At 41.2% G+C, this 25,852-nt stretch overlaps 1 protein-coding gene across 5 annotated transcripts in view; it reads right to left on the bottom strand.

Moving 5' to 3' along the window:
* LINGO1 (leucine rich repeat and Ig domain containing 1) overlaps positions 1-25,852 on the bottom strand; it is a 595,405-nt gene that overhangs the window by 167,834 nt on the left and 401,719 nt on the right. For 3 of the 5 annotated variants that reach the window (XM_073619045.1, XM_073619049.1, XM_073619047.1), the window contains one exon: positions 17,100-17,187. In XM_073619045.1, the coding sequence (XP_073475146.1) occupies positions 17,100-17,187 (88 nt within the window). Of the gene's footprint in view, positions 1-11,632; positions 11,735-17,099; positions 17,188-25,852 lie in introns of all 5 variants that reach the window. The other 2 variants (XM_073619050.1, XM_073619048.1) reach the window with 1 other exon arrangement.

Below are 25,852 nucleotides of genomic sequence, written 5' to 3'. Positions count from 1 at the left end.
CACTCACTTCTACTAACACAAAATTAGCGTAAGGAGCCCAAAGGGTGGCGCTAAAGGGCTGAAAAACCACATAGTACGTCACAACGTTTGTGTTTGTTGGCCTACAATTCCTTGCCGTTTGTATGCAAGACAAAATCCAGGCACACGCCTTCGGACAAAAGTCTGAGGTTTTGTCTGCGGAAAATCCGATCATGTGTACCAGGCTTTACAATTTTTATATGAATATTTGTACAAATGTTTGTTCAAAAATCTACTAATGTATTTAGCTTTACTGGAAAATCACCAAGTAAAAATAAAGGAGAAAAAAGCCTGAGAAAAATAAAAGAAAACGATTGCATCTAGGGATTGGTAAACTGCAATGCATTGCATTTTTGTTCTTTGGTTTAGATAAGCTTAAACATGTTCAATCTAGGTAGGAAAACCTTTGTAAACCTTTTTTTTAGTGAATAAAGAAAAGAGAGGAACCCGTGCTATGGAAATAAAGAAATAAAGGGTATGCTGTAATATAATAGGGCTGCTGCTAAAGTGAAAGGTGAAAGACCCCAATAAATGCAAAAGATAAAAATTTTACTCAGCGCTGCTCCTTAACTCAAACCAATACAGTATTAAACAAACCTATACCAACATATGCAGTATCATGATATAGATTAACATAATATAAATTGCTCAGTGCAAATATAAAGTGCAGGAAATATATATATATAAAGTGCAATCATATAAAGTCCATCCAATGTGATGTGGTGAACTTGTAAACAGTTATGATGATGATTTTCTGATTTTCAGATGACTATTCATGCTCCCCTCCTGGGTCCCCACTCACCAGAAAAAGGCAGAAAATACACCTGTTAATATCTCCTTATATTTAGTAATTGGTACCCCCTTTAGCAGCATTTTTTTAATTGATCAGACTTCTACAATGGTCTGCAGGAATTTTAAATTAGTCCTTCTTACAACACAGTTCTTTGGTATTCCTGGGATTCCTTGCATGGACAGTTCTCTTTAGGTCATGTCATCTCAGCTGGGATCACATCTAAATTCTTTCTCTGCCATTCCAGAAAATACGTTTTCTTTTGTTGTTACAATATATAAAAAAAACCCTTCCACAAGTGTCTGAGCATACTTGCAGCAGCCTCTACGGCCTTTTACATTATCACCAAATTCATTGAAATTCTGACAGGCAAAATGTAGACACTTTCAGGTAGTGTAGCTACTTCTCACTCCCTACACATTCCTTCTGGCACATCACTATGATATCTCAATGGTCAACAAGAATGTGCAGGAGGCAGAGAAGAGCTTCATCACTATCAGAAGATATGAGGCTTTGCCTGTATAAATTGCCAAGAACTCGTTCATAACAGCCGTGTTTTGGAAACTGCCGCATTGTTCTGTTAATTTAGTCTTATGTTCAGGATTATTGTTACAATTTTGCAATCATTTTCCCTTAGTGCCCATTCAAAACTTGGCATCCTGGTGATTTGCATTAACTCACATTTTGTTTTACTTTTTAACGTGTGTTGCATTTAGGCTGGGTTCAGATTTACCATGCAGGCTACTGCCAGTGTTGACTTCAACTTTATTTGAATGCAATGTACATCTCACCATAGAAAAATGGAAAAGTGATGGCAGAAAAATACAAAGTAGTCCATAGAGTCTGTCCATTTTTTTTATTGTTTAAGTGGTTGTTAACCACCTCACGCTCGCCATATAGCAGAATGTTGTGCGCAAAGTGGTTAAGTTATCCTGACTGGACGTCATACGATGTCCAGCAGGATAAGCTAAGGGGGCGCAAAGCACGGCGAAAGTTGGTGTGGTGTGTCAGTCTGCATCGCCGCATCACCGTTCTCAGTAAAAAACCTCTGATATAGGCTCTTTAACCATGTGATCAGCTGTGTTCAATCACAGCTGATCACAGCGTAAACAGGCAGAGACGTTTATCGGCTTTTCCTCCACTCGCACTGACAGACGTGAGTAGAGGAGAGCCGATCAGCTGCTCTCCTGACAGGGGGGTCTGTGCTGATTGATTATAGTTGTAATCTCGGAACACCCAATAAGAGGATATTATGCGACCAGTCTAAACTACGTGGCATGTTCACCAATGCCAGGAGCAGAGGCGTAGCTTGAAGCTTGTGGATCCTGATGCAAAAGTTGACCTGGGCCCCCCCACTACCACTCACCACTTCCACCGCGTGTGCAGATACACCCACTGCACGCCAAGATACTCAAAGTGGCTTAAAAGTTTTGAGGACAGGGATCACCCCTGGAGAATCAGAGGACAGGGATCAGAGAATCCCAGCTAGTGACTAGAAGACACTGAGCGGTGTCTTACCTCACCAGTGACATCGATCCCATCGTGACTACAGGATGGCACTCTCCTCCTCTTAACTCGCTGAGCCTGGTTGCCATTCCTTGTTGCCAGCACACAGCACAGACACTTCCCCATTCTGTGCTGTTCTCACCCCGTACTCCTTTCCATTCAGGAAATGGCTCACAGCTTCTCCCCAGCCAATGAGAACAGAGGGGCGTGGACTGTGGAAGGCAAAGTGGAAGCCCAGTACTGTAGCATGGCTGTGGGGCCCTAGGGCAGATCGGAGCTGGACTGGAGGATATGATAATTTGACAGGAGGCTGCAGGGCCCCCCTGGAGCTAGGGGCAGGGTTGTGATTGTGACCCCTGCAACCCCTTGTGCTGTGCCCATGAGTGAAAGCCCTACAGGGACTGATTTGGCAACACAGAGGATCAGGTAAGTAAATCTTTTTTACCAAGTCCCCTAGACCTAAATTAACCCTTGCAGTGCGGGCGCAGCCCCACTGCAGAGAATACATTTCAAGTTTCCTGGAGTTGGGCTTTAAAGCGGAGACCCCTGTTGCAGCATCTCACCCTTGTGACATACTGCAAAATTACAATGCTGCAATCTCATCACTTGGGGAGAGGAGACTGAGGCCTCCTGCCTGTGACAGATTCATTACATCATCTCAGCCAAGGCAAAATCACTTGACTAAAGCTCAAGGATGGCTTTATAATAATACAGCGTGCTGCTTTTGTGAAAAAAAAATACTGCTGTTGTATAACGAAGTATTGTATGTCAGTAATCGTTTCATGCAGATGTGTAAAGTTAGTCAAAGGGCCATTAACATACAGCACATGCAACATTTACATTGTCTTATCTTTGATGAACAAATATTTTAAGAAACTGAATTTCTTGACTGAAAAATTCTAGAATAATTTCATCTTATAAAGGGTAACTGGGCTTAAGTATTTCTTCTCAAGAAACATCTATTAAGAAGACTTAAAAAAAAAATTGTAGAGCTGCCTAATGCTGGAATGGCTACAAAGGCATTTCTAAAGGACTCATTGCTTTTTAATCCAGAATGAATTAATTATCTACAGATAGTAGGAGTACAATATACTAGGAGTGAGCAAGTGGCAACCATTACCTGCCAGTCTGCTGAATTTGCCAATGTGTCTGCTATAAAGAAAAACATTGAACAAGAATAGTGATCATGAAAGGGCACCACAAAAGGAACCATTGCTGTCAAAGTTCACAGCAGATGTTCCACAACACTTCTTCAGTGGATGGAAGTGACAAAGGGTTAACTCTGGCAGAAGTGGTCAATGCACAAAGCACCATACACCAAAGGCTCAACTCAACCATGAAGCCATATGGAGGAAACATCATGGTTTGTTGCTGCCTAGGTGACACCAGTGTTAAAAAACTTGCTATCACTAAGGGCTAAAACACACTTTTCCATTGCGGTGTCTTGTGTTCATGCGCACAGTGCACATTTACACAAATTACCTGCATTAGTGAGTTGCAGTGCCATTCACACTGAAGAGCACCTCTAAGGCAACACAGCTCCAAAGTATAAGCATTTCAGTGCACACAATTGCACGTAATGCACTTGTGGTGGTCTGAATTGGCAAAAACAAAATTTATACATCTAGGTGCATTGGCAGCCCATTCATTTGATTGTGCTACCTTTGGGCTTATTCACACTGTGTGCAATGACTTGTGTTTTTCTGCACTGGAAAAACCCAGGTCGCTTTTAGGGCACATAGAAAGAACTTGTTTTCAATGTGCCATCCTCACACCATAATGCTGGTTTCAAAAATAGTGAAACATCCCCCAAACCTTCCACCATAGCACAAACATAGCACAATCAAATAAATGGGCTGGCAATAGACCTAGATTGACTTCAGGAACTTAATATGCACAGCCTGCAGGAAAGAAGGGAAAGGGGAGACATGATTAAAACTGTTAAATATATTAAGGGGGTGAATAAGGTTCAGGAGGGCAGTTTTTTTAATATGAAACCAAAATCAAGAATACAGGGATATGACCTCAAACTAACTGGAGGAAAGTTCAAAACTAATCGTAGAAAGTATTATTTTACTGAAAGGGTAGTTGATACTTCGAATAAACTACCAGCAGAGGTAGTGAGGCAGTCAACAGTAAATGGCTTCAAACATAGATCTATAGTCAGACAATAAAGTTAAAGTGTTTGTTACCCTAAAAAAAACAAAAACAAAACAGATCCTGTACCCTAAAGCATGAATAACAGCACAGTGCTTGTGCTGCTATCATAACTACAGTATAAGCATACCATCCCCTTAACTGCTTTCGGACCACCCACCACACATTTACTGTGGCAGGGCGGCACGCCTGCACTAAACAACATACCTGTACGTTGTCTCTTCTTCCAAATCTGGGGTGCGCGTGCACCGCCGGCAAGCCGCTCCCGCTGTGATTGGACACAGCGAGAGCCAATCAGCGAGTCCAGCGGACGCAATGTCTACTGGGACCCGCTGATCGTTGATAGAAGAGGCAGAACGTCGGTCTGCCTATGTAAACAAGGCAGACCGCCATTCTGTCAGAGAGGAAAATGGAGATCTTGTGTTTCTGAACAGATCTCTGTTTTCCTCCAGTTAAGCCATCCCCCACACAGTTTAAAATCACTCACTAAGAGCACACTTAACCCTTTGATTGCCCCTGATGTTAACCCCTTCCCTGCCAGTGTCATTAGTACAGTGAGAGTGCATTTTTGTAGCACTGATCACTGTATTGGTGTCACTGATCCCCAAAAAGTGTCACTTAGTGTCCGATTTGTCTGCCGCAATGTCGCAGTCCCGCTAAAAATTACTGATCGCCACCATTACTAGTAAAAATAAAAATGCCATAAAAATATCACATAGTTTGTAGACGGTATATAACTTTTAACCTCCCTGGCGGTATTCCCGAGTCTGGCTCGGGGTGGATTTTACATACCAAAAGCGGTATCCCCGAGCCAGACTCGGGCTTGCATCGCAGGATCCAGGAAGAGATTACTTACCTTGTCCCCTGGTTCCTGCGATGTCTCCCCGCTGTGATCGGCGAGCCGCTGTGTCTCGCTCGATTCACAGTGCCGAGCTCCATTCCCTGCGAGCGTTGCGACGCATGGGGACGGAGTTCGGCGGTAAATTCAAAAGTGAAACACATAGTACAGATACAGCATACTGTAATCTTACAGATTACAGTACTGTATCAAATAACTACACATCCCCTTTGTCCCTAGTGGTTTGTCCAATGTCCTGCATGCAGTTTTATATATATAAAAACTGTTCTTTCTGCCAGGAAACTGGAGATTGTCCATAGCAACCAAAACTGTCTCTTTACATCAAAAGTGGCTTTAGACCAGCTAGAAAAAAGCGATAATAAATTATAATCACTTGCAGAATTGAGCGATAGTGATTTGTGGGGAGATCCGTCATCAAACACTAAAAGTAATAAAAGCTAAAATTCTGCAACTGTGCAAATTTCAGTGTTTTTGATTTGATTACATTATTATATAATTTTTATTATTATTATATTATTATGTGTTTTAATTATTTATAGTTATTTATTATATTATAATTTTTTATTTCGTTTTTCAAACTTTATCATACCCGGGATGTCTACTAGACTCTTGTTTGGACAGATTTAAGTGAACTATTCCTAAGAATTACAGGCCTACAATATGAAACGCCAAATTTCTGTGCAAAATAATTGTACCGCTTTCAGCACCTAAAATCTGAAATAATCATACCGCCAGGGAGGTTAAGCAAACCAAGCAATATACTCGTATTGGGATTTTTTACCAAAAATATGTAGTAGAATACATATTGGCCTAAATTGATGAAGAAATTCGATTTTTTACATTTTTTTATTGGCTATGTTTTATAGCAGAAAGTAAAAAATATTGGGTTTTTTTTTCAAAATTTTTAGTCTTTTTTGTTTATAGTGCAAAAAATAAGGTGATCAAATACCACCAAAAGAAAACTATATTTGTGGGGAAAAAAGAACATCAATTTTATTTGGGTACAGCGTCGCACGACCGTGCAATTGTCAGTTAAAGCAACTCAGTGCCATATCGCAAATAATGGTCTGGCTGTGAAGGGGGTGAAACCTACCGGGGTTATAATGGTTAAATAACATTATGTGTCCCAGTATCTGTGCTGTATAAAAAAGATGCCAATTTCTACCTTATATCAAAGTGTCTCCTGGCGCTCACGTGACTCCTCGGCTCTCTCTCCTCCTGTCCTCCCCTTCTCCCTGGCTGACATCAGCGGGAGTTTTCGGCCCCACCCACTATAGCTGTCAGCCTGGAGGAGGAGAGAGCCCAGGAGTTACGTGAGCGGCAAGAGACACTCTGATAAAAGGGAGAAATCAACCTCTTTTTTATATAGCACAGCACTGGGACACATAATGGTATTAAACAGAGGGGATTGTATGTTTATACTATAGTTGCTTAACCACTTCAATACAGGGCACTTTCCCCCCTTCCTGCCCAGGCCAATTTTCACATTTCAGCACTGTCGCATTTTAAATGACAATTGCGTGGTCATGTAACACTGTACCCAAACAACATTTTTATCATTTTGTTCCCACAAATAGAGCCTCTTTTGGTGATATTTGATCATCACTGGGGTTTTTATTTTTTGCTAAACAAATAAAAAAAGACAGAAAATGAAAAAAAAAAGTTTTTCTTTGTTTCTGTTATCAAATGTTGTAAATAAGTAAATTTTCTCCTTCACTGATGGCCACTGATGAGGCTGCACTGACGGGCACTGATAAGGTGGCACTGATGGGCACTGATGAGGTGGCACTAATGAGCTGGCACTGATGAGGTGGCACTGATGATGAGGCACTAATATTCAGCACTGATGGGCACTGATAGGCAACACTGATGGGCACTGATAGGTGGCACTGATATGCATAACTGATGGGCATTGATAGGGGGCACTGGTGGGCACTCATAGGTGGCACTGATGGCCACTGATAGGCGAAACTGATGGGCACTGAAAGGCCGCACTGATGGGCACTTATAGGCGGCACTGATGGGCACTGATAGGTGGCACTGATGGGCGGCACTGATAGATGGCTCCGATAGGCAGCACTGATGAGGAGGCACTGGCAGGTATTACTGATTGGCACCACTTTGGGCACTGATTGGCACCCCTGGTGGTCATAGTTACATAGTTACATAGTAGGTGAGGTTGAAAAAAGTCCATCAAGTCCAACCTATGTGTGTGGTTATATGTCAGTATTACATAGTATATCCCTGTATGTTGCAATTGTTCAGGTGCTTATCTAATAGTTTTTTGAAACTATCGATGCTCTCCGCTGAGACCACCGCCTGTGGAAGGGAATTCCACATCCTTGTCGCTCTTACAGTAAAGAACCCTCTACGTATTTTAAGCTTAAACCTCTTTTCTTCTAATTTTAATGAGTGGCCACGTGTCTTGTTAAACTCCCTTCCGCTAAAAAGTTTTATCCCTATTGTGGGGTCACCAGTATGTTATTTGTAAATGGAAATCATATCCCCTCTCAAGCGTCTCTTCTCCAGAGAGAAATAGTTCAGTGCTCGCAACCTTTCTTCATAACTAAAATCCTCCAGTCCCTTTATTAGCTTTGTTGCCCTTCTCTGTACATGCTCCATTTCCAGTACATCCTTCCTGAGGACTGGTGCCCAGAACTGGACAGCATACTCTAGGTGCGGCCGGACCAGAGTCTTGTAGAGCGGAAGAATTATTGTTTTATCTCTGGAGTTAATCCCCTTTTTAATTCATGCCAATATTCTGTTTGCTTTGTTAGCAGCAGCTTGGCATTGCATGCCATTGCTGAGCCTATCATCTACAAGGACCCCCAGGTCATTTTCCATCCTAGATTCCCCCACAGGTCCTCCCCCCAGTGTATAGATTGCATTCATATTTTTGCCAGCCAAATGCAATATTTTACATTTTTCTACATTAAACCTCATTTACCATGTAGTTGTCCACCCCATAAATTTGTTCAGATCTTTTTACAAGGGTTCCACAACCTGCGGAGACGTTAATGCCCTGCTTAGCTTAGTATCGTCCGCAAATACAAAGATTGAACTGTTTACCCCATCTTCCAGGTCGTTTATGAACAAATTAAATAGGATTGGTCCCAACACAGAACCCTGGGGAACCCCACTACCCACCCCTGACCATTCAGAGTACTCCCCATTTATCACCACCCTCTGAACTCGCCCTTGAAGCCAGTTTTCAATCCATGTACTCACCCTATGGTCCATGCCAACGGACCTTATTTTGTACAGTAAACGTTTATGGGGAACTGTGTCAAATGCTTTTGCAAAATCCAGATACACCACGTCTACGGGCCTTCCTTTATCTAGATGGCAACTCACCTCCTCATAGAAGGTTAATAGATTGGTTTGGCAAGAACGATTCTTCATGAAACCATGCTGATTACTGCTAATGATACCGTTCTCATTACTAAAATCTTGTAAATAGTCCCTTATCATCCCCTCCAAGAGCTTGCATTCTATTGATGTTAGGCTAACTGGTCTTTAATTCCCAGGGATGTATTTTGAGCCCTTTTTAAATATTGGTGCTACATTGGCTTTTCTCCAATCAGCTGGTACAATTCCAGTCAATAGATTGTCAGTAAAAATTAGGAACAATGGTCTGGCAATTACTTGACTGTGTTCCCTAAGTACCCTCGGGTGGAAGCCACGTGGTCCCGGTGATTTATTAATGTTAAGTTTCCCAAGTCTAATTTTAATTCTGTCCTCTGTTAACCATGGAGGTGCTTCCTGTAATGTGTCATGAGGATAAACACTGCAGTTTTCGTTACTGAAGCCCCCCGATTCCCTCGTGAAGACTGAGGAGAAGAATAAATTATTTTCTTTTTTTTTACAAACTTTTTATTAGGTACATAATGGTGGTGCAAAATATTTGACATAAGTCCAGTAAATTACAATATATAATAATCATCAGAAAATATGGAATATAGTAATGTAAAAACATAGAAGAATAAAAATTTGTTATATTTAATACATATGGTAAACCAACAATCACGCAGTGATTTAAGTTTGGATTTAGTGTTTACTGAATGGTATTGATTGAAGGTGGATTTTCTAAATGAGGTTTAAAAGGAAGAAAAAATTCAATACTTTCGCCTTCTCCCCATCCTTTGTAACCAGATTTCCTTCCTCATTCTTTATGGGGCCAATATGGTCTGTCCTCCCATTTTTACTGTTTACATACTTAAAGAATTTCTTGGTATTTTATTTTTTACTCTCCTCCGCTATGTGTCTTTTGGTGTTCTATCTTAGCTGCCCTAATTACACCCTTACATTTCTTGCTGCATTCTTTATAAAGTCTAAATGCTGATGATGATCCCTCAACCTTGTATTATTTGAAGGCCTTCTCCTTTGCTTTTATATGCATTTTTACATTGGAGTTAAGCCATCCAGGACTTTTGTTTGCTCTTTTAAACTTATTTCCCATTGGGATGCACTGGCTAATGCCTTTATTTAATACGCTCTTAAAGCAGACCCATCTCTGCTCCGTGTTCTTTGTTCTTAAGATTTTATCCCAATTATCCCTCCGCCCAGTCGATTTCTGGATCATTAAAATCCCTCATTATGATAACACTTCCCATCCTTGCTGCTAATCCAAACTGTGATAGGAGATCCGTCTCCCCCTCCTCCCTCAGGTTAGGGGACCTATAGCATACTCCCAGTATTGATTTCCCCTTAGCTTCATCTCTTTGGAGCTCTACCCATAAGGATTCTACTTCCTCCCTAAGTGATGTTATCTCTCACATTCACTTGTACATTATTCTTGATATATAGGCATACCCCTCCCCCCTTTTTACCCTCTCTATCCCTGCGATAAAGGGAATAACCTTAAATCATTGCCAGCCAATCATAAGAGCTGTTGAACCAGGTCTCTGAAATTCCCACAAAATCCAAATCCTCCTCGTACAACAGTACCTTTAGTTCACCCATCTTGTCCGCCAGACTCCTGGCCATGAGCGTAGCATAAGGGGTTGCAGGGGTCACAATCACAACCCTGCCCCTAGCTCCAGGGGACCCCTGCATCCTCCCTGTCATATTATCATATCCTCCACAAAGTCCAGCTCCAATCTGCCCCAGGGCCCCACAGCCACACTACAGTACTGGGCTTCCACTTTGCCTTCCACAGTCCACACCCCTCTGTTCTCATTAGCTGGGGAGAAGCTGTGAGCCATTTCCTGAATGGAAAGGAGTACGGGGTGAGAACAGCACAGGATGGGGAAGTGTCTATGCTGTGTGCTGGCAACATGGAATGGTAACCAAGCTCAGCGAGTTAAGAGGAGGAGAGTGTGGTCCTGTAGCCACGATGGGACCGATGTCACTGGTGAGGTAAGACACCGCTCAGTGTCTTCTAGTCACTAGCTGGGATTCTCTGATCCCTGTCCTCTGATTCTCCAGGGGTGATCCCTGTCCTCTGATTCTCCAGGGGTGATCCCTGTCCTCTAATGTAAGGAGGAACTCTGGGAACTCAAAACTCTTAAGCCACTTTGAGTATCTTGGCGTGCAGTGGGTGTATCTGCACACGCGGTGGAAGTGGTGAGTGGAGGCACTCTGCACTTGCTCAGTTTGGTGTGTATTGTTTGAGAGTTTTTTTTTTTTTTTGGGAGGGTGCATGTGATTAGCACAGGGTCAATCAACACATTGTCCAGACAGAGGATCAGGGGTCCTGCAGCCTCATAGGGCAGTCAGAGGTGAATGAAAACTCCTCCTACCAGCTTTAACCAGTGCTCAGACGGATACTGATAGAAATGATAAGACTGCTTTATACTGCATGGTGCTTTCATGGTACAGTAAAGACTCACAAAAACCGCGACATAAAAAAAGTATAAATGTATTAGGACATAACATAGTTAAAATAGCCCTTAAAGGGAAAATACAGCACACATAATGAATTAAATCTCTGAAAAGGACTGGAAAGAATTAACGTGTATCCATCTGTGAAGGGGATCAGATATTCGTCCCTTGCCAGTTCAACCTCTACATGTTTTGTGGTGAGATCGCTTCTTCAGGAGTGAACAAACATATATTAAGAGCAATCTTATATACAATAGAGCCAAATAAGCACATTTACAGTTGCAAAGACTTGGAAAAAATGGAACACCTCCCTGCCTGCCACAGAGGTGAACCATTCCATGAATCAAGCAACCTAAAGCTATAAAGCTATAAAACAGCATACATGCAGAGTGCATGATAAACATGCAGCTACATATACATGTGATAACCACATAGGGACAAAAATATAGAGGGTATACATATAGAATAATAATACGCACCGATCAGATGCTTATCATAGGATGAAGTAGATGGCGATGAGGCCTGAGGTGGTGGAAATCTCAAAAGGTGGAGCTCAAAAACTTGGAAATGGTAGGGAAAGGCTGTAAAAAATATACACCGACAAGTAAAAAGTATGTAAACACTGTGTATTCAAATATGTATACACAGCCAATAATGCCATTAGAGGATACAGTCAAGATGACCACTAAAAACACTCACCCTGCTGGTGTAACTGATGGTATGAAAGGACATTTTTTACCTTAGACCGAAAAGGTCTGGACGGCCAGTCCAAACTGGTGCAGGTAACGGTCAAGATAACACTCCATAGCTAACAGGGCATGGTCTCCCTTTAGAGACCATGCCCTGTTAGCTATGGAGTGTTATCTTGACAGTTGGTCGGTTACCTATACTCTCCACTGGGGCTTGATGATATATGCCTCTCTGTCCCAAAAGAAAAGATTTGCTGGCACTATTTGATTCATTTTTTTTAAAATTACCATTATATTATATTTCTATATAGTTACCTAGTGTTTCTGTCTGTTTATTGTATTCTCCCTTTGTTGTGTTCACTTGGATTGGATTGTGTTGCTCCCCTGCAGTGCTGCCCTTCGCCACTGGATGTCTGGTTTCCTTTGGGCGAGTGTGTGATCTCCTGTCCTAGAGTTTTTTCTCTCTGGGTCTATGTGCCGTTTTTGTAGTACTGCGCATGCACCTGTAGGCGCATGCGTAGTCTGGGATCGTGTCCGGTGATGTCATCGGCCAGCGCGCTGTGCCAGAGACAGCACTCGGATAGAAGCCAGGCTTATATAATGGGAGCTTGTCCCATTGTTTGGCTGTATGATGGCGCTGATGGTGGCGGTGTAATCCCTCTGGAGCTAATTTTAAGGAGGGTGTTTTATGGAGGTCCAGGCAATCTGCAAATTCTTTGCAGTGTTTGCGTGCCAACCCCCCCCACCTCATTTTTGTACTATATACATAACCTCTCACTATTACTAATGTTTTTGGGATTTTTGACTATGGACATGTTTGATAAATCTTAACTGGCCTCACCTGCACCAGTTTGGACTGGCCGTCCAGACCTTTTTGGTCTAAGGGATAGAATGTCCTTTCACACCATCAGTCACACCAGCAGGGTGAGTGCTTTTAGTGGTCATCGTGACTGTGTCCTCTAACGGCAGCACTGGCTGTGTATACATATTTGAATACACAGTGTTTACATACTTTTTATTTGTCGGTGTAAATTTTTTACAGCCTTTCCCTACCATTTCCAAGCTTTTGAGCTCCACCTTTTGAGATTTCCACCACCTCAGGCCTCATCACCATCTACTTCATCCTATAACAAGCATCTGATTGGTGCGTATTATTCTATATGTATACCCTCTATGTTTTTGTCCCTATGTGGTTATCACATGTATATGTAGCTGCATGTTTATCATGCACTCTGCATGTATGCTGTTTCAGCAATTACTCAATTTTGCTGTACTAGCTATACATATTTATTGCTTATCTTTGACAGTTTTTTACTCTGTGTACCTTGACCTGGCTTCCACACTCGCCCGGGAAATTGCCCTTCGGGGCCTTGAGATGTCCTACTGGTCTGTGTCAGCCCTGTTTTGGTAAGCTCCATATGTCCATTCCTTTTGGGGATATATTACAAAGGGTGAACAGTATCTATAAGTATTATAGCTTTAGGTTGCTTGATTTATGGAATGGTTCACCTCTGTGGCAGGCAGGGATGTGTTCCATTTTTTCCAAGTCTTTGCAACTGTAAATGTGCTTATTTGGCTCTATTGTATATAAGATTGCTCATATATATGTTTGTTCTCTATAGAGACACCCACACATAAAAAAAACTCTGAAGTACACTCCTGAAGAAGCGGTCTCACCGTGAAACGTGTAGAGGTTGAACTGGCAAGGGACGAATATCTGATCCCCTTCACAGATGGATACACGTTAATTCTTTCCAGTCCTTTTCAGAGATTCAATTCATTATGTGTACTGTATTTTCTCTTTAAGGGCTATTTTAACTATGTTATGTCCTAATAAATTTATGTTTTTTTTATCCCAGTTTTTGTGAGTCTTTACCGTACCATGAAAGTCCAAACTTGCCTCAAATTTGCTGCCTTTTGTTTCTTGAACTGATAGGATGATGGTACACTATTATATAACTATTTGATCAGTAGTGATAATTAATTTTGCTTTATACTGCTGATGAGAAAAGGTATTTAGCAGTTTATATTTACTAAAATAATTGCATTTCCATGTTTTGTGTACTGTGTGAGACCAGATATAGTGAATGCAGGGTCCTGGGTTTAGTAATCCTTTAAGTAAAACTGTCTTTATTTATTATTATTATTGTAACGCTGGTAGGTTTTCATCTACCGCTTATAGGTAAATTTAGTAGGTTATCTGTTTTATACATAGTCAGATTTAGCCTCTGTTCCAGTTTGGCCGTGTTGCATGTAGTTTCACACTGTGCCTGTGGGTGTCGTTGTCGCCATAGGTCGGTGTTGGAAAGGCAATGCGCTGAAGCGTATGGGTGCTCTTCTGTCCCTGAGATAACTCAGTGGAGGTGGTCCTCCGAGTTGCATTCTGGGAGAGGGTATTTATGGGACAGACGCCATGTTTTAGGGTCCTTTCTCGTTCCACCTGCTGGCCCTCCTGGCCGACAGGTATGTGTTAGGAGTACTACCGAGTGGTTCTCCGACCGGGAGGACCACGTTGCTGCAGCGTGTGAGTGGGCCCAGAAGCCTGTCTGGGGCTTACCACAGCGGCGAGGGAATGGTCCTGTGCTGTCTGTCCTACTAGAAGAAGATGGACAACTGAGAAGATCCCAGGGGAGGACCCGTCATGGAAGGATCATGCAGAGTGCTGGTCTGGAGAGGGGCCTGGTGACTCAGTTGGAGGACGCATCCTAAAGTTAACCTACCACATAGTACTGCCGGGTCGGCTTAAAGGTTCTAGTGCTGTGTTTGCTGTCCATCGTAAATCATTACATCCTGTGGCAGAGGATCGTACGGGTTTCTATCCCATTCAAGTCTGTGGCAGAGAATTTTGTTTATGCTGCGTGCCCGTTGCTAGGTTAGTGAGAGAAACCTATCCGGGTGGGCAAAGATTCAACTCTAAAAGGAGAGTACATTCATCTACAAGATTCCAATTCATAATACTACAGCAAGAAAAGGTATTTTAACTTCCTGCAACTCTTCTTCTGCCTCTTTCCTGCTACTTCCTTCAGTTACTCTTTATTAAAGCATTGGAAAAGATACTCAAGTGTCTGGTATCTACACTGTCTGGTATTAAACTCAACGGGACCCTAGACCTGGTTCTGGTGAAATTGAGGCAACAAAGGTGACGGTAACAGCCCGCTTTAAACCAGCAGCTCCACCATGAGTTAGTGCTACATTATTATGACCTAAAAGATGATCAGATGACATTTTAAGAGCCATTCGCACAAACACTAGGAAATTCTTAAAGCATAACTTACATTTTCTTTTATTTGTATGCATTGTTGTAAAATTTACATTTAACCGTGGCAACACTTGACCTTACTGCCAAAATTCCATCTAAATTGTATAATTGCTTTTTGGCCGTGATTATATTGTAAATTTAGCATTTTATGTGAAGTTTGTTACAAAGCATTATCAAAGCCAAGAAAAAAACAACAAGCATAATAAATGCCAATTTAAAGATCAACATGTTGCCCAATTCAGTGATGTAATCTGATGTTTAGTCATTCCCCAGATACAGACTAACACACATATGAACTGGTTTGCTAATTCTACTGCCTTGACTGACTGTCAATCATTTTTAAATAGGAACATTCAATGCTGCTTGCAGTTACCAATCAGAGTCACACTTTAAGATTCCCACTGACATATGAAAGGCTGGATGTCATTCGTAGCAGTAGGCAACATAGACAGTTCTTTCAGAAGGGCAAATGTTTTGCAGACCTTTTCTCAAGACCTAGAGAAGTACCCTTTTCAGCCGACCCCTGTGCACTGATGTCATTATTGAAGGTGTAGTTCATGCGCTTATAAATGTCCTTCTGGGGTATTATATATATGTGTACTATATTGCCAAAAGTATTGAGACACCCGCCTTTACACGCACTTTAATGGCATCCCAGACTAATGCCCCGTACACACGGTCGGATTTTCCGACGGAAAATGTGTGATAGGACCTTGTTGTCGGAAATTCCGACCGTGTGTAGGCTCCATCACACATTTTCCATCGGATTTTCCGACACACAAAGTTTGAGAGCAGGATATAATATTTTCCGATCGTGTGTATACAAATCCGACGGACAAAGTGCCACGCATGCTCAGAATAAATAAAGAGATGAAAGCTATTGGCCACTGCCCCGTTTATAGTCCAGACGTACGTGTTTTACGTCACCGCGTTTAGAACGATCGGATTTTCCGACAACTTTGTGTGACCGTGTGTATGCAAGACAAGTTTGAGCCAACATCCGTCGGAAAAAATCCTAGGATTTTGTTGTCGGAATGTCCCAACAAAGTCCGACCGTGTGTACGGGGCATTAGTCCGTAGGGTTCAATATTGAGTTGGCCCACCCTTTGTAGCCTCTGCTCTAATTTATCCCAAAGGTGTTCTATTGGTTGAGGTCGGAACTCTGTGCAGGTCAGTCAAGTTTCTCCACCCCAAACTTTATGGACCTTGATTTGTACACTGGTGTGCAGTCATGTTGGAACAGGAAGGGGCAATCCCCAAACTGTTACCACAAAGTTGGGAGCATGAAATTGTCCAAAATGTCTTGGTATGCGGACGCCTTAAGAGTTACCTTCACTGGAACTAAGGGGCCAAGCCTAAACCCTGAAAAACTACTGACCTCAACCCGATAGAACACCTTTGGGATGTATTAGAGTGGAGACTGCGAGCCAGGACTTCTTGTCCAACATCAGTGCCTGACCTCACAAATGCACTTCTGGAAGAATGGTCAAACATTCCCATAGACAGCCTCCTAAACCTTGTGGACAGCCTTCCCAGAAGAGTTGAAGCTGTTATAGCTGCAAATGGTGGGCCAACTCAATATTGAACCCTACGGACTAAGACTGGGTTGCCATTAAAGTTCATGTGTGTGTGTGTAAAGGCAGGCGTCCCAATACTTTTGGCAATATACTGTATTCATATATATGAAAAATGATATGTCTGAGGAACAACTGATCAGTGGTAAACACAAGAATCTCTTGATATGTAAAATGCTGAAGACCACAAGAAAGACTGGCATAGTAGACAGTACTAATCACTGGCAGTTCTAGTTAAGAGAGGTAACATATAGGTGAATGTCACCACTTAGGAATGTAGGATGTAGGTGGATGTCAGCCCTTAGAAAGTTGTTTCTTACAATGCAAATGTACCTATAGCTTGCTTTTCATTAAAGACACATTACATGGTGGTATGTAAATCATTTTTATACACTTCAAAGCAATATCTAGTTATATCTGTTACCTTGATGAGTCGTTTACAAGGACACTGACTGGCCACGACAAACAACAGATTTTGAGTGTTTTGATCTTCCAATGCCCAATCATGTACTCTGAAAAGAAAAAAAGGATTTGATATAGTTACACTTTCATTATCATCACTTTAGCATTACCATCACCATTATCATCAGCACTTTTAGTCTACTGATCAAACTGAAGACATGGAAACAGCAAACTTCCTTTAACTTAAAGTGGAAGAAAAGGCTAACTATAACTATTCTTAAAGTGTTTGTAAAGGCTGAAGGTTTTAGAATGCATGAAGGTAAAACACCTCCTCTATGTAGCAGCCTCCCCAACCCCCAATATTTACCTGAGTCCGATACTCCTCAGTGATGTGCACAAAAGCCTCTGTTCTCCAGGGACTCTCCCTTCTCATTGGCTAAAGCAGCAGCAGAAGCTATTGGCTCCTGCTGCTGCCAATCACAGCCAGTGAGCCAATGCGGAGGGGGGGCGGGGCTGGGCTGTGGCTCTGTGTGTGAATGGCCATGCAGAGCCGCGGTTCGGGAGAAAGCCTGCTCGGGTTCCCCCATTGCAAGCTGCTTGTTCTGGGGGAACTTGGCAGGAGGGAGGGGCCAGGAGCACCGGCGGGGGACCTGAGAAGAGGAGGATCGGGGCTGCTCTGTGCAAAAACAATGCACAGAGCAGGTAAGTATGATATGTTTGTTAATTAAAAAGAATAAAAAGACTTTAATATTACTTTACCAAAGTTCTCTCTCCCTCCTACTACCTATCCTGCCTAACCTGTATATATAAAAAAAAATCTGTGTACTTACCTATTTTTAATCCACTCCAGATACGTGATCCTGCAGCTCCAGCTCCTCCCGCATTAGTGAGCAGCTTCTGCAGGGAAGGTGTGCCTTGAATAAATGTGTACCTGCAGTGGAATCTCTTTTTAATCCCATTGGAGACTCCCAGGGGCACTAATGTAGCCACCTTAAGCTAGCATCTCTAAAGTGGCTAAATGGCTAAATACACAAATAAAAACAACGGAGCAGGTTTTTTTACGACAAAAGTGTTATATTTCTGTCCATCCGAGTACTGAGATTTACACAGCTCTGCAAGTTCTGTAACACCTACATGATTAAAAGCATTTTTGCCTTTTATCCTCTCTGCAGAAATACCACTGGCTTTGGATTTGTTCCCAGGAAAGTGGATGAGGGAAATTGTTTTCTATCCTGTTCTTTATGGGGGACAGCCATTAACAACTTTTTCTAAATGGTGCATTGTGTAAGTACTACGATGTTTCTTTTGGATATTTGCAAAATATATGTAATCTGCTGTTTCTTGAGATACTTGAATAGAGATATATATGTAATCTAGTTTATTGCTTGTTGTTTGGTATATACTGTATGTCTATTTACTTTTATCTGTTTTAGATCTGTGTTAAGCCAGCTGGTTGCCATTTTCTAAGATACACATCTCAATTTAGGCTGGCTATACATTAGTCCTGAGAAAGCAGAAGTAGTCTGAGATAGGCATCGACATGCGTTTGTTTAAATAGTTATATGCTTAAGTCAGTGTTGTAAAAGCTCAGCAACCTTTTAAAATCTCACTTGTGCCATTTCGTCTATTATCTATAGCCCATGAACACAAAGAGGAGACAATTAATTAACTATCAATCCTTAGCAGAATCCAACACACTTTCCCATGTACTGTATGTGGTTTTTCTGAGCCTTCAGCATGGTATTTTAATTCATTCAGGGTATTCATTTACAGCTTAATCAAAAATTATAAAAACCCAAATTACAGTGTAACACTGGGAAGCCTATGGAGGAGCCAATTCAATCAACATACTGAGGGCACCTAATAAATGGAGTCTAATTTAAAATGGACAGCCCTGCCCTTGTGCCTATATACATAAATAAAAAGTACTTATTCCCAATATTGATATAAATAAGCATTGGATGAGTGTCTCGAGAACCAGTTTAGGTGATGATCCAGAGTTATTGGTGCAATCTCACATAGTCCTGCACAGCTATTCTTAGATAATTATGCCACTGGATAGGTTGTAAAACCATGTACACTTTCCCCCACATGTAAGCTGCACCTCTAAGTCCTTCAAAGTCTATACAGGAATACCTGCACACTCTTGTGTGTTTCTGTTCCTTGCACTAGAGTATGTGCTTTGATCTGTGATATCTAGTGTCCAGCTGGTAGCCGCTACGGCACCCGCTACAGATGAGCCTAGTGATCCAGGAATGTGTGCGATGGGAATATAGACAAGATTAGGCCAGCCATAGATGGTTCAAAGCTCAACTGGTTCAGCAGCACTGTCTGTGTTGATGGGGCAGTCAAACAAATTTAGGAAATACCACTGACCTTAGCTGAGGGCAGGATAAAATCTTGGAGTGGGCTGGATTTGGCTTGCAGGCCATAGTTTGGAGACCCTGCACTAGAGGGTAGGGATCAGACAATTGTAGAACCTCTGCTATTTAGGCAGTATTTTATGGTCTGATGATAGACACTTATTGTGATCAGTATTCAGTAAATATATTCAAATAAGATGCCCTGCATAAGTTCATACAGTAAGTCAGGCTACAAACATTTTTGCATATCTACCCATTAATTGCTCTACCGAGACAAATTACATTGTTGTTCATTTGCAATTTCAATGAATCCGTATTTTGGCAACGGGAATTTATTTCAGTTTTACTTTTTTCTCTATACAATGCCAGTCTTGCCTTTTGACACACAACTGTAGTCTGTTTTTTTTTTTAAAAAGGAAACTAATTACAGGTTATTGCATTTAAAATCATCCAAATCTGAATGTAGTCTTATTAAGCATCTATTCCACTTTCTTCAGCTGCTGTTAGAGCTCTGTTCTAAGAGCAACAGCTAACTTAGCCAAGAAATGCGTAGAGTGAGAAGGTGTCAAAAAATCAATTTTTCAGCTTTCTCTCTTATTTCAGTCCAGAGACAGTTTGACATTTCAGCAGGTATGCAAAGTTTTTTTTTTTTAGGAATTTGATATTAACATTGATTAGTTTGAAGAATTATATTGAAGCTGATCATTATAAAACAATATGTTTTGGACTGTTACAGATTGTAAATGTAAGCAATTTTTTACACATGTCCACCGTTAAAGTGAAGTATGTATTTGTAGGACCATGCTATAAATATGTGCAAATATATTGCTATAAAAATCTTTGAACCTACTGAGAGCTGCCTAATTCCTGAATGTGCAAATGAGTTCCTCTGTCAGACTGACAACCACAATAATCCATTCAGGAAAAGAAAAAGAAATGTGTTGAGTACATTCTGGCACCCCCATCATGCCCGTTAAAAGGTCTTTCACTTATCATATGCACAACACCATTTAGTTCTTGTTCATTTAATCACACTGAAAAGGCAAAGAAAACCACCTTTCCCCATTCTTTTTGTATCTTCTGTATCTAAGTAAGTTAGAGCCATGCTGACCCCCTCAATATAGTAAATGGCCGTAAAAATCTCATAAAATGATTTATTGCTTCCCACTTTACTTCGGCTCTGTCTCTACTTTTTTATGTAAATGTTTCAGTTATTTATTAGAGGTAAAAAAAAAAGCCATATGGTTCAAGTGTTATGGTTGTGAAGTTTGTTAATTATAGTTGTGCATAATGTGTCACACCTCTCTCCTCCCCAGAAGACCTATGAGTTGTCCCTTAGGATCTTCTGTGTAAAAAGTGTGATAACCAGGAAATTTCTTTCAACCCACAACAACCAATCAGAAACGTTGTTTCATAGCCCATAGGATACTGAAAAATGACAGACGAATCCTGTTTCATTGCTATAAGCAACACAATTGGTTTTTTTTAGCACACTTTGATAATGTCTACAGCCAGCCCCAAACACAACCACTGCAGCCAGGTTCTACTAATTCTGAATTCAAAGTTAACATTTTCTTACACTCCTGTATTTAGACTGCTGTATCTAAAATAAAGGAACTGAAGTGACTTAAGCCACATCACAGTCTTAAATAGAAGACGTTAATGTAGTAATTAATTATGTCTCAAAGAAAAATCTTGAAGTGCAAATGTGGAAAAAAAAGTGAAAAGCTTGGCTTTACAGTTTGATATATTGCACAGTATGCAAAACTGCACAAACCTTGCTGACAATTTTGTTAATTTGGAAAGCAGCAATGTGCAATATCCTGGGGTAAAATCACACAAACAACCCCATAATGCTGATTCAGTCCTTTATAAATAGACACTTTAGTGTTTTCATAGAGAGAGGACTGTTTTTCTCCAAAACTAAGGGAGAGTTTATAATGAGACAGCTTCAATAAAATTTCCCTTCTCTGAATTTTTTCTTTTAACGTGAAATTATTCAGTGGTTGGACATAAAATCCTACTTCCAGTACAGGGAAGGATTTGAATTGTAAATGTAACTTTATTTAGTGTTTACATTGGCAAACAGCTATACATCCATGCATGTCTCTGCTCTTCATCGATTACCATGCTAGCTCTTTAGTAATTTGCTACGTTTTCCGGGATGTCACAAATCAGTGTACATTATGGTCACAGGTCCAAGCTGGCTGCAATATGAAATGGTCAATATGATTGAATACTTCAAGGCATCCTGGAGCAATGTATTCCTGAAATGTACCTCAGCAGAATTACGAGGAAATCTTCCTTGACCTTTTTTCGTGGCAGAGGCTGATGATTAAGCAGCTATGTATAAAGCGCCAACAGTCATAACACAGTATATTAACATATTTTAGGAGGATAACCATTCAAAATGTCATTAACCTTCAACTAGACCTCTAACATTACTCACCTTCACATTCTCAGCTGTAAACTATAATTCTGCTCAGGCACTTCATACATAAAACAGGATACTTGTTTAGTCTTTGGTTGTCATGTTTCCTTTACATCTTTTTAAAGAACGGCAACAACTGCTTTGTACAGCGAGCAATGTCAACTATAAAAATGTAAAATGAGGGGTGAATGTGAATGCTCAATGTGGCAGGGAAGAGTTAAAATATATTCCCATTCTTTATAAAGCTATACTGTGCATATCTCATCTGGCAGTGAAGGTGTTACATCTTTGTGCAGCCTATAAAGGATGGAAAGGCTGAGAGAGAAGGATCATGCTAGAAAAGGAAAGGTGCAGTTTGCTGGAGAAGCTAGAAATGGAGAAAGGGATAGAAGAGACAGACAGGAGAAGGGGCGGAAAGACAGAAGGAGGATTCTCCTTGGGAGGAGGGTTTGTGGGTTTTGTTTTTGCACAGATAATAGGAATCAACGAAGCGCTGAGAGCATCCAGCCATCCGCTTGGGCTGTCCTGTTAAATACAGAGCACTGGGGAGATGGGAAAGGGTGGGGGGGGGGGGGGGGCTGAAGGAAAACGGCACAGTCTAAAAGATAGCAAAGATGGGGAAGCAAAGAGATACAGTATAAGCAAGGGGAAACTGACGCAGGAACGGGGAATAGAAAGGGAGTAATGAGAGACTGAGGATTACAGAAATAATGAGAGATGATGATATGTGAGATAAAGGATTGGATGGAGAAGAAAAGAAGATGAGATAGAGAACAAAATGGGAGACGCAAGCCAACATTTGAAAAAGATATGACCGAGTGAGCTGCAACCGTAAAAGCTGCTGCTATCCATGGTGCTGAACTGTGTCGGGCAATAGAGACATTTATTCAGATGAATTCTGCAGAGCTGGCCTCTTCGGTGGAGTTGTACAGCTCAGACTCAGTACAAAAAATGGGCACAGAACGCACAGCTATTAATAATTAGTAGCAGGGCTGCAGGGCTTTGCGTGAGATCATGTAGGTGAGAGTAAACTGCACAAATCTATATAATACCAGACGCACAAAGATACAGTGCACATGCCTATAATCCAGGTCAAGAAGCCATGTATAAGGCAGGAACTGCCAAGATTCAAGCTGCTGTTTTAATCGATCTGTCTCTCCTTCTCTTGCATCCCTCCCCCTCAGCTTTTTTTTCTTCTCTATTCATATTTCCTTCATCTCAAGGGCTCCAAATTCCCTCTCTTTTTTTTTTTTTTTCACTCTCTACCTGCCAGCTTTCCTCTAACTATGGCTGGCATGCAGAACTGGGGTGTAGTCGCGCAGGACAAGAGGGTGCAGTGCCAGAGGAGTAATGAAGGATGCAGTGCAGGAGTGCTAGTGAATGATTTGGCCGGGTTCCTAACAAACCCCCACTGCCATATGTGATACTTCTAATTAAAAAATTAATTAATAAAAAACTCAGGGATAAAAATGCGATGACAGATAAAGCAGGAGGGGAGGAGGAATAAAGGCCAGCAAAGACAGTGAGATTAAAGAAAAAGACGGAATTAGGCCTTGCCTGAATTTACAACATAAGGGGGAAGTCTCTAAATATCTGAATGTTTGCAACAATCATCTCTAAAGCAAACAAGTTTGATGAATGTATCTTTAAAAATCAACCCATTGTAAATAGAGATAAATAGCAGCAGACAGGGACACAGTTAATGAAATCATGTGTGGGAGTCTGTTTTAAACATTAGAAATACAAGACAGATAGATGTTTAGATAGAGGAACATAATTTTATGCTAACAGAACGAAAATGGTAGGCTCTATGAAAGAAAAATTTGAAGTGGGAAGCATGTTTAGGATAACAAGTTTCCTGTCCTTCACAGGTATCAGATTTTCTCAGTTTCTCATAATCCCAGAATCATCATCTCCACCACCTGCATTGGGATGTTTTATCTTGCCCTATATATTTCTTTGTTAGTTCTGAGGGGAAGAGTAATAACTTCTCTGCCAGAGGGACAATAACACAGTGGCTAAATGACAATGGCATGTTTAAGGGGTTAAAGGGCTGGCCTTTTGTATGAAAAAAAGTCACCTAATAAAAGTGACAGATCTGACAGGACCAAAATGATCTTTTCAAAGACTATGAAAACTGAAGAGTACCAAAGCAAGACCAAAGCGGGGAACATGCATGCGTAGATGGGTACATTGAATTGGTGATGGTGTTCAAAGGTATAAACCTGACCTCAAGGTCCCCATTAAAATTGAAGTTCAATTAAATTTCCACACTATCACTTATGCAGTTTTCCGACTGTGCCAGTCCTCCAGCTTTTCTAATATTTTATTGCTGTGTACAGACGATCGGACCTTCCGACAACAAAATCCTGGATTTATTTCCGACGGATGTTGGCTTAAACTTGTCTTGCATACACACGGTCACACAAATGTTGTGGGAAATGCCTAACATCAAGAATGCGGTGACGTACAACAAGTACGATGAGCCGAGAAAAATGAAGTTCAATAGCCAGTGCGGCTCTTCTGCTTGATTCCGAGCATGTGTGGAATTTCGTGCGTCGGAATTGTGTACACACGATTGGAATTTACGACAACGGATTTTGTTGTCGGAAAATTTGAGAACCAGCTGTCAAATTTTTTTTGTCGGAAATTCCGATGGAGCCTACACACAGTCGGAATTTCCGACAACAAGCTCACATCGAACATTTGTTGTTGGAAATTCCGACCATGTGTACGTGGCATATGAGTGGCCACTTGCAGTGGACCAGAGAAAAATGTACCAAGTGATAGACCTATTTCTAGAAACAGGGTCAAAGATATTGGTGAGATTTATATCACAATCCACCCATTTTTGCATTCCTCCCCAGCTAATCTTTTACCTGTTTCAAGTGGAGTATAGCTTTGATAACACTCATGCAATTCAACATGATCAAGCACTACCTGCTGCAACAACAAGTCAAGATCAGATAGAATTACAAGTTAGCTAGATGTCTGTACTAAAGTGTAGGGCCTATCCCATGCTGAGGCTGATAGTTCTGTAGCAGCACTAGTGCCCTGGTTTGCATGTGTCTTCTGTAGGGTGGAGTTGTGTTTCCTGCAATGCACATTCATGCCATGATAGACTGCAATTTCAAACTTTAACATATTTAGTGTATAAGAAAGTTCTGAAGATTCACAGAGAGATGACTTGAGTAAAGAAAGTTGAAGACCTCTAGTGCAGGTATACTCCACTAGGGAATATACACAGAAAAATATGGCAAACCAGCAGGGAGTTGTGATTACAAAATGGTTACATTTCAATAGTTTAAATAATTGTCATGTGTTATATTTATACCATTGAGAGTAATACTTGAAGCATTCTGTCCTACTATTCTTTGTGGAGGAAGGCAGGGATTATGAAATGTAGGTCGCCAAGTCACCAAGATGATTGGAAAAATGCCCTGGCGATTAAGACATTCTACCCTTAAACTCCTTCACTCAGACCTCCGAGTTGGCCAGGCATACTACTGCACAGTGTTAGGAAAAAGAGACCAACCTCCTCTGTGCTCTATGCCATATGACTTTGACAGACCATGAGGGGGACCATATCCCATCGCCTTACAGTGCGATGGATAGTTTGCATGATGACACACAGCTCTGTGCAGGGGTGTTTTATTGACTGCTGCTATACTCAAACACTAACAGTAATCAATAAATCATATGCTTCAACAATGGTGAATAAACTAGAAATTAGAAGGACTATATATGTGACTTTGTTATACAGAAGAGGAGGGGAGTAGAGACAACTGTATATACATTGCAAATTTGGAATGGGGTTAAGACAACTGTTTATATGGCTGTAATTGTGTGCCTTTAGGAGAGGCACACATATGGCTTTTGTAAAGGAGGGGTTATGAACAGTATTCTTTATATATTGAATATATTCTGCATTGGTGTGCGCAGCCTGTTGCATTAGGGCAGTGGTTCTGAACTCGGGACCCA

The sequence above is a fragment of the Aquarana catesbeiana genome, linkage group LG03, assembly GCF_042186555.1.
Source record: "Aquarana catesbeiana isolate 2022-GZ linkage group LG03, ASM4218655v1, whole genome shotgun sequence".
In the NCBI taxonomy this organism is placed as follows: Eukaryota; Metazoa; Chordata; class Amphibia; order Anura; family Ranidae; genus Aquarana; species Aquarana catesbeiana.
This window is presented reverse-complemented; position numbering and strand designations above follow the sequence as displayed.